Below are 10,124 nucleotides of genomic sequence, written 5' to 3'. Positions count from 1 at the left end.
AACATTCTTTCTTGTTCCAGTCGGAAAAGCAGCATAGACACTCTTAGCCAAAGTTAAGGGTTCATTGCCTTAGAGCAATGAGTAACCTTGTTGCCTTTACCAAAATGAACTCCTGGTCTTGTAGCTCTACTAACCCCTCTATAAGAATGTAATCTCTCACCATTTGCCTCCACTGGACCTTTCATTTCCATTTTGCTGCAGAGTGCATCTAGAAATCTGTTGGCCTCTTTGCAGCTTTATTCTGTTTCACTGAGCCAAGCAGTGGAGGAGAGACCTGGTATATAATGTGGCAAGCACCTGGGTTATGAGAGACAGACATGTTCTGTTTTTTGCAAGCACAAAGATATTTTCTGTTCCTTGTTTTAATGTTAATGGCTTAAAAGGCTGCCAATCATTCCAGCCTGTTGCTGACAAGGCACCAGTTCAGGCTTCGCTTGCTGCAAGGATCTACTTGGGATTGAAATGCCTCAGTCTTGGTAAGGATGTGTGGGAGTTGAAACACTGTGAGTATCTTTTTAATTTTATTAGAGGAAATTCTTACCCTGTTCAGGCATGGGAATACCAGCTTTTTCAGGATAACAGAATTATGTCCCAGTGTATAGCCAATGGTGGGCTCTTTGGTCTTTCTAAGATAGCTTTGGTCCTAGTTGTTTTGTCCACACTCTGAAAATGAACCACATTACAATTGGAGTCAGATGTAACTGGTATTTCAGATGTGAGCGGAAGGGAAGCCGTTAGCATAGAAGGTGACTCTACAGATTTGTGCCATTAGAATACTTTCCCCTTTAGCAATAGAGTCTTAATCAGTTTCTGCCAGATTCCCTCTTCTTTGAGCTTTTCAGGTTCACCAAAGGGCCTGTTTCTGAAGCACACTGTCTGCCGTGCATTGTTGTGCTTAAAAGGAAGGAAAAGACACAAAGGGAAGATGGAAAAATAGAAATGCAAAGTGTCTCATGAGAGTAGCTTGCCCTTACCATGTCATGCTAGTTTAAATACAGTTCCCGTGTTCCCACACATCACACATCAAGCTATACTTGTTTTCAAATAGATGGCAAAAATCATGAGAGAAGGAAAATGTGCTCTTGTGTTACATGTTCTTCTTTTGATACATTGGTTTCTGTAGCTGTCAAAGCAAAGGCTGTTTTCCCATCTATTATTACAAATGCTTTTGGGGTAAATCTCTTCTGCAACTCTCTATTCCCTTGGTTGTTTACTTCAATACAAGTGTTAGTGTTTCATTTTTTCTAAATCTAACGAAATGATGAATTTTCAGTGGTGCATTTTCTCTATGATCCTCAGTAGGCAATGAGGTTCTTTCTCAGTGGAGAATTAGATCACATCTGGAAATGCAGTCTGTTTCAAGTATTTTCTGCTTTTCTGGCAGGAGAATGGAATATTTAATTTCATTATTCAGCATAGGGTTATTAATTGCATGTGATGAAGGGAAATTCATCCATATTGTCTTCAGCATCCAGAAAAATTATACTTACTATGTCTGTTTCGCATACTCTATTTATATTTTATGTCTTTCTCATCATTCAGCAATTATTAACCTCTCTGCTGAGAGGTGAAATTCTTCTATTGAATTACTATAATTTCTCTGAACTCCTGAAAGCAATGCAATCACAGAAAGCCATTACTTTTACTTCAAGGTATTTCTTTACACAGATTCAGCAAATAAAAATGGCTGAATAAAGGTTATTTTTTCCTGTTGTTTTAAAAAAATATTTAATGATGCTTAATGAGTAAATTAATGTTGCTACTTTGTAGCATTCATTACATTAATATTAATAATGATGGATTCCTGGAGTTGGATGCAAATGTGAGAATGCAAGTAAGTAGGAGTACAGTTGAAATGCAGTGTTAATTCATTCCCAGTTGTTACTAAATCTCACAAAATATTCATAGTTTTGCTGATATTTTCCTTTTTAAATCACTTGGTGTAAAAACATAACAGTGGGATTTATTTGTCAGTGCAAAGTCATCAAGATAATTATCTCTGAATCATTTGTATTATGTTTAATTTCAATGTAGTGTCCCCGATCTGCATTCTTGGGAAAGATCAAAGTAAGGAGTGTAAAGGTGGTGCTAGACCGTGCCTCATTCCCACAGAAATCAATTATAGTTCTTCCATTTGGGATATGGACACAGTGGGAACAGAAACAGGCTTGGTATCCTGATATGTGATTTCTCTTCCCATCACTAAAGCACATTTTCTCATTTATCTTATCCTCTGAGATGTTTAAATTTTGAACGTTAGCTGATTCAAATTTTATGTTTTGGGAATCCAGGCACTGAGATGATTTGTGTTTAGGGCACTGAGCTGGGACTCAGTAGATCTGAGTTTGTTCTGTCAGTCATTTCCCATGTGATCTTATGCAAATCATTTATTGCCTCTTGCACAGCTCCATCAGTAAAACAGGGTAATGTTACTCTTGTTCGAAGGATTTGTTAACATTTGAGTGGCTTATCTACAGCAGATTGCTGAGGGCCATATGAAGACATATAGCCTTACTCAGATGTGCTGCTTTACATGTCCTTCATTCATTTTATGCTTCTATACTTCCTGCTTCCTTTCAACACCCTCATGGGACTCTTTCTTTCGTTCTTTTCTTTATAAGCCATCTCCCACAGGCTGGCCTTCTCCAAATACATGCTAATTGGGTCCTGTTTTTTTAAGCTCACTATGGTAGGTAAAGTATATGATTGGATACATACATGTTGGAGAGGCACTGCGTGAGCTGCTCTTCACATGGATAATCTTTGGTGATCCAATGGACAGGTTTGTGCTTGGGAAACTAGATCTTTGAGGTCTTTTTGTTCCAGATATGTCCACTTGTATGATTCAGATGTACAGTTCGCAGTCACAGAAATTCATACTGAATTCAGTAATGAACATCATTTACATCAAAACCCAAAAATGACATTTCAGATACTTCTTTGGCAAGTATTCAAATAGCAAAACCAATAGGGTGCACAATTATTTTAGAAAGGATACTGTATTCCTATGTATTCACACAAAACAATTTGCATAAATGCTTCTGTGTTTGCTACATTTGCCTTTGCAAAAAAGTACATTTATTGTTTGAGGCTTTTAACTTAAGCTGTGTGTATTTTTTAGCCTTAAGTTGCATGATCATGAGAACAAGTGAGTCTTTGCTGGAGTGAGTTCATTTGAGCTGTTCATTGTACTCTGTCAGTCAGTATTACCTAGGACAGAGCAATGATTTCATTAGCAACTACAGGAGATGCAGCTGCCTGCTTTCTATTGGTTTTAATGAAGGTGAGAATTACAAAATCCCTGGAATACTGCTTCTTTCATGTCTGCACAGCATGGACAAATGTTCACCTATTGATAGCATCTGCTGTTAGAACTGTTGTTGGCTAGTGGCTCTGAGTTTGGTGTAGATGGGGCAGGTATACAAATTTAAAACACCTACTGCCAAAGCACTGAGTATATCTTTATCTAAAAGTATTAAATGTTTGAATGTAAAGATAATCATGTTTCCTTCATGACGACAGTAGGAGTACTGGTTTTCCTGCATACAACTGCATTTTCCTTAATGAAGCTTCCATTCAGATATTGTAGATATAAAGCCAGCCAATATGGAGGACCTGACGGAAGTGATTACAGCCTCTGAGTTTCATCCCCATCACTGCAATCTCTTTGTCTACAGCAGCAGCAAAGGATCCCTGAGACTCTGTGACATGAGGGCATCAGCTCTCTGTGACAAACATTCCAAGCGTAAGTCCTTGCTTCATTGAACCCCAGATGTCATTAAAGTGTTATTATTCATGGACAGTGTATAGATATGTGTATACCCCAGTGTATTAGCTTCTCAGTTGCTGGCATAGTTGAAAAGAAAACAGCAAAAGGAAGAAAATTTTCTCATGTTGGGGTGGGGGGACACAGTCTGGTGTGGACCTGGTCGAGGCCTGGCAATAGTGCTGGCAGATCTTTAGGGATGCTTTCCATACAGTGCAAGAGATCTCGATCCCCAGGTGTAGGAAATTGGGCAAGGAACACAAGAGATCAGCATGGCTGAGTTGACACCTGCTGGTCAAACTAAAAGGCAAGATGCAACTGCACAGGCAGTGCAAGTGGGGAGAGTGTAGGGATGCTGGCAGGTTGTGTAGGGATGAGGTCAGGAAGTCCAAGGTGCAGCTGGAGCTGAGCTTGGTAAGGGATGTAAAGATAAACAAGAAGGGCTTCTACAGGTAGGTAAACTAGAAAAGGAAAGTCAAAGTGTACCCCCCTGATGAGCAACAGTGGCATTGAGAGCACCCTCAGCAAGTTTGCTAATGACACCAAGCTGGGTGGTGCAGTTGATATGCCAGAGGGATGGGATGCCATCCAGGGGGATCTGGACAAGCTGGAGAAGTGGGCCTAGGTGAACCTCATGAGGTTCAACAAGGCCAAGTGCAGTGTCCTGCACCTGGGACAGGGCAACCAGAGATATGAATACAGGCTGGGGGAGGACATGCCTGAGAGCAGCCCTGTGGAAAAAGACCTGGGGGTACTAGTGGATCAAAAGCTGGATGTGAGCCACCACCGATGTGCAACTGCAGCCCAGAAGGCCAACTGCATCCTGGGCTGCATCAAAATAAGTGTGGCCATCAGATCGAGAGAGGTGATTCCGCCCCTCTACTCTGCCCTGGTGAGACCTCACCTAGAACACTGCATCCAGCTCTGGTGTGCCCAACAGAAGAAGGATGTGGACCTGTTGGACCATGTCCGGAGGAGGGCAACAAAAGTGATCAGAGGGCTGGAGCAGCTCTCTTATGAAGACAGGCTGAGGGAGTTGGGGTTGTTCAGCCTGAAAAGAGAAGACTCTGGAGGGACCTTATAGTGACCTTCCAATACCTGAAAGGAACCTGTAAGAAGGCTGGGGAAGACCTGTTCACTGGGGCATGTAACAATAGGACAAGGGCTAATGGTTTCAAGCTAGAGAGAGTAGATTTAGGTTGAACATTAGGAATAAGTTCTTTAATCTGAGTTTGGTAGATCACTAGAACAGGTTTCCTAGAGAGGTGGTGGAGGCCCCATCCCTGGAGACATTCAAGGTCTGGCTCGATGGGGCTCTGAGCAGTCTGTTCTAGTGTGAGATATCCCTGCTTATTGTAGGGTGGTTGGACTAGATGACCTTTAGAGGTCCCTTCCAACCCAAGACATTCTATGATTCTGTGTTGTATGATTTGAGGTAGCCTGTGAGACTTTGAGACAGAGTCACCAATTGATGACAGTCCATATCTGAAACCTACATAAGAACAAGGAAGTAAAATATTAAAATGTGAGTCTGTGTCTGTTCTTAAAGGAAAGGATGAAGGAATATGCATGTTCATAATGTCTTGCTATCAGCTCTGTATAGTCTAGATAAGACAGAATATGGTTCTTCCCACCAGTAATCTGGCAAACCTGGACACTTTGCCTTGTGCAAACAACCTGTTTATTCCTTCTGAGGCAAAAAGGCATTGTGTGGTCTGGCTGGTTACTGTGAGGAGCTGAGAACCAATGAATGAACTGTGGTGGCTCTGCTTTAGGATAGGCTCTTCAGGACTGAGGCTTCCAGGACTCTTCTGTCTCACAGAATTGGCTCTTTTGCAATTCAGTTTCTTTTGCAATGTTGAAGTATCAGGAAGGAAATTCAAGAGAAATTCTCTTACTGCTAGGGGCACAGAAGAGATTCTGTATCAGTCACTTCTTACTTTAACCTTTTGAGGTTGGCTGAAGAAAACATTTGAAGATTTAAGTGTGACATAAACAGTGTACAGATTTAGCACACAAGCTGATTTTTAACTGAAGTAAACCTAGTAAAGAGCCTATGGGTAGGACTTTTGGTTGCAAGGAGAAGTGCACATGCTCAGAACCTCTTATGAGGTGGCCTTCAATTATAGAAAATAAGCTTTCAGGACAATATCCTAAGCAGAGATGTGTTTTACCTTTGTTAGCTTTATTTTCTTGTACTTGTAGGGGAAATTCAATAGTGAAATGCATGGTATTTCATTGCTGTGAGTTATCCTGTCCCACCTGATTGTTTTATTCCATAATACTTCCATTTCTTCCTGCTAATAAGGCCTCTGTGCCCATGTAGCTGAGTGCCAAATGCCAGTCATAACTTATTAAAACAACAATACAGTAACCCTGGATGAAAGAAGGCATTTTATGCCAGAAGAGAGCACAAGGTCTAATGGTCATTGATTAAACCCCATTTTCCAGATCTATGAGTTAGAAAATAGCCATTTAATGTAGCATTGCTGCACTGAACTCAAATCAAGCTCATTGAAAAGCTGAGTGTGTCTGCACACACACGTACCATACAAAATGGATACAGCAATAGTAGAACTTGAAAAACATTAAAAGGAATAGGCACGCATACTGCTGATAGGAGTGGTTTGAGTACAGCTCTCAGAGGCCAGCAAAACTAATTATATGAAGCCCATAGCAACACAGAAGGTTGTATCGTAAAAAACAATCAGTCTGGGAAATCAAATATTTGCATGATTCTCTCTCTTGTGCCTTTACTGTGCATTTGATTCCTCTTTACATTTGCTGTACACGTTGCTTTGACCTACTCTCCTAGCTCAGCTTGCCTTTCCACCCTTCACCAGAACTGACCACTTCTCAACCAAACGAGGTACAGTGACTTTACTAGTCACTGTAAACCCTCCTGTTCTGCCATGCAACTATACTTTGTTAATTCAGTCTAATATTACTGAGTGCTCTATTTCAGATGCTCTTCTGAAGTTGTAATGGATATACATATTTTTAGGGATAAAAGATCCAATGTAAAACTTATAAAAAGTGCCTGGGTGTTGAGCATATGTTGTGAACTTTTGGTTTTACTCCTTCTTCAGACCCTTTGCTATTCAAATCTCTATAGCTGGGCTAAACAAGTCTAGAGTGCCAGGAATAGTTACTATGCCATACTATAAATTTCATACTAATATCTGTAGTGTAAGTCACTGACACAGGATTTTAATAAATTACAGCATTTGTGAGGATTTCTGGTTTGCTAAACTCAGTGGCAAAATCTCTCTTTTCAGCATTAGTGGCAGCAGCACTATAATGTTTCCTTTATAAATCTTTCATGGCTCTGACATGGGAGACAAGAGACTTCTTCCATATCTACTCATCCTTGGTGCCTTTGCTGAGATTTATTAGCAAGCTGCCAATTTGTGTGATGAGTTGTAATGGAGACCTCTGTCCCTTAGAAAAACAATCTTAGACCACCAAATCTATCCACAAGGCATTGCATTAAAAGAATATCAGGTCAGAAGCTGAGTTGTAAATGGTCATTGAGACACTGATAAGATGGGATAAAACGTGTTATTTTTCTAATAGACCACCTGAAACTGCTTCTTGTAACACCTCTTTAATAGAGCATGCAATACTGGACGAGCAATCAGAAGCAAAACATATGTAGTTGTTACAAGTGGATATTCAGGAAAGCCTGATCTCTAACCATAAGGGAGATGATACATACGTAACACTATTCTGTGTTATTATCAGATTTCATAAGTAGCAGGAGAGAACTCTATCAAGATATTCCAGATGTGAAAATTTAATATTAAGATTAATATCCATGCTTATTTAGCATGTTAGAGGAATGGGAATAAGGAAGAAGGTGTTCTTGCCGTTCACAGGTTTATAGGAAAAGATTTAGAACAGATGTGAAAGTTAGACTCAAGCAGAAAAAAATGGCTAATTAATTTAAATAATATGGAAGCTTTAATCTAAACAGCTATTTAATCTAAATAGCATACATGGCAAACATGGGGAAGATGCAGCAAAACAGGAAGCTAACAGCTGCCAAAGTATCATTAACAGTGAGCAGTTAGCTGGGAATGTCCAATAAATAAAAGAACTGGCCCCCACCTCAAATTCAATAAATTCTCATGCAATTTAGGCAACAAGGAAGACAAGCATAAGGATGCTGTTGCAATAAGAGCATCCTGAATAAAAATACTTACAGCAGTAGAATATGCAACTGGTAAAAAATAGTTGCTAATTTGGTTTTGATATTTTCTTGCTAACAGAGTTCCTCATAAATGTGTATGGAGATAATACCACTCTTCCAAACAGCTTGTAGACTAGCTAGATGCATATGGCTGTTTCAACAAATCATAAATAAAGCAGTCAGCTGAAGAAAACTGAGCGTGAGCATGGGAAGTCAGAGAAAAACAAAGATCTTTTTCAGCAGTTCATCACAAATACCGCATTCCATATTAAGTGATTAATAGAAACTGTATAGATATGCAACATGGAAATTTAAGTCACTCAGGAGCATAACTCCTATTTATATTCCATGTAATAACCTTAATACCTTAGAGTCATTGCAAGTTGTAATCTATTTAAAGGCCTTATGTTGCTTTAAGGGTTTTTTAGTGTTCATTTCTCAATATGTATTTGTAGACTAAAACCCTGTTTCTAATTATCCATTGCTCACGTGCAAAATTCACAACAAAATACTTCAAGGAAGGAGGAGCTGCTGTTTCAAGTTTATTGCTCTGTGTGCCATGGTGATCTTTAAAATGCAAACTTTGGGGTTACATAATGCATTTAACCTCTGTCACCATCAGCTCATGCTTTCCTTCCTCCAGATAAACTCCATAAGCTTCTGACATCTGGGTTACTAACAGGAGCCATTTAGAGCCCTCCTCCCTTTGACCAAAGAAGCATTGGTAGATGAGAAGCAATCCCAAAAGCCATCTTCTCTGGGCTGACCCTGCAAGAGGGCAAAGCATCTCATCTGATGCCTTTCCAAGTCAATGAGATAGATAATAAAAATCTTAAAAATATAAAAGAGTCTTTTCAGCAGGGAAGAATGAATTTGAGGTTTGGTCTGTGAGCCAAAGAAGCCACCCAAAGATGGTGATGGTGTCTTTTTTTCCTTGAGAGCACTTTTCCACTTTTTTGTTTGAAATCTAGGCATGAAAGAAATGCCAACCCTTCCTCAAGGATAAATGCCACTATTTTGTCAGTCCAGCATATAACTCAGTTTGGCTATCTGTTAGGTTTTTTTGAGATTACCTTTGATTTTAACTGAAGAATTCAGAACTGTGAAAGCAGCCATAACAGAAATCAAGCATAGTCTACTTGAACATGTTGAATTTTAAAAATTAAATTAATTATGTTTACCAACTATTTACAAGAGGTTGGAATTTCAGAGATGAGACAGCTTTCTATCTTTGTAACAGGGAACAACCAGATGCACAAAAAAGCCTGTGAGAGAATATCCCTGCTGGATTTGCTAGTTAATATCAACCCTTCCAAATGAATGATGCTTATTGTATGGAAAAGAGACAACTTGTTTTTGTTTTATGTGAGCTTTATATTTAAAATACTTTTTTTTATTTCTTCATCTGGTCTCATGTCAGGATATCATCTAAGAGAGGACCATTCAGCATTCTCCCTTTGTGCACTGAGAGGCCACTGTCAAAGTAACGTCCACTTCAGGCAAAATCTGCAGGGTTTCATGTGACAGGAGTGAAACTTATCTGAGCTTTCATAATAATTTGATCCTGTGTTTAAAGAAAGACTCGTTCTTATCATAATTCTGGATTTATTTTATAAGCATGCACTCCAAAGGCATATATTCATTGCTGATTTTATATCCCCAATGACAAAATGTGCCTGTATCCTGATAATTTTGTAATTATGACCATCATTAAAGATCTGTTACTACAATTTCACGCATGCTCAACTAGATCCTGGAAAGGATCCTACCTTGTGCAGGAATCCCATTTAAATTTGATAGAAGATTGCCTTTAGCATGGGCTCCAAAGCTTCCATTCTGCTCAGTTTGGATGAATGTATAATAAAGACATTTAAAACATGGCTAATGAAAATTCAAGAGTGTTCCTACAGAAATGCAATTATGTCTATATAGTATTTCCTTCAGTTGTGAAAGGTATGTTAAATCACAGGAAGAAAAACCTGATTTATGTACTTCTAGCTATTAAATAGTAAGAGGAGAGAGAAAAGCCTAAAGCAATGGCAAATGATTTATGATCTAAGAGGTGTTTCATTAACCCCTCTCCCCAAACACACACAGATAAAGCAAATAATTGCTTTAAGATTGCTTTAATTATTCAGTCTATTAAAATTCCTTTCTTGTTTGCTT

The 10,124-nt window shown here is 39.1% G+C and overlaps 1 protein-coding gene across 1 annotated transcript in view; it reads left to right on the top strand.

Moving 5' to 3' along the window:
- PPP2R2C (protein phosphatase 2, regulatory subunit B, gamma) overlaps positions 1–10,124 on the top strand; it is a 129,667-nt gene that overhangs the window by 97,927 nt on the left and 21,616 nt on the right. The window contains exon 6 of the mRNA XM_010003115.1: positions 3,581–3,745. Within this exon, the coding sequence (XP_010001417.1) occupies positions 3,581–3,745 (165 nt within the window). The remainder of the gene's footprint in view (positions 1–3,580; positions 3,746–10,124) is intronic.

This window comes from Chaetura pelagica, unplaced genomic scaffold, assembly GCF_000747805.2.
Source record: "Chaetura pelagica isolate M959 unplaced genomic scaffold, ChaPel_1.0 scaffold147, whole genome shotgun sequence".
Classification (NCBI taxonomy): Eukaryota; Metazoa; Chordata; class Aves; order Apodiformes; family Apodidae; genus Chaetura; species Chaetura pelagica.
The sequence above is the reverse complement of the archived record's forward strand: the minus strand, read 5'-3'. Positions and strand labels throughout refer to the sequence as shown.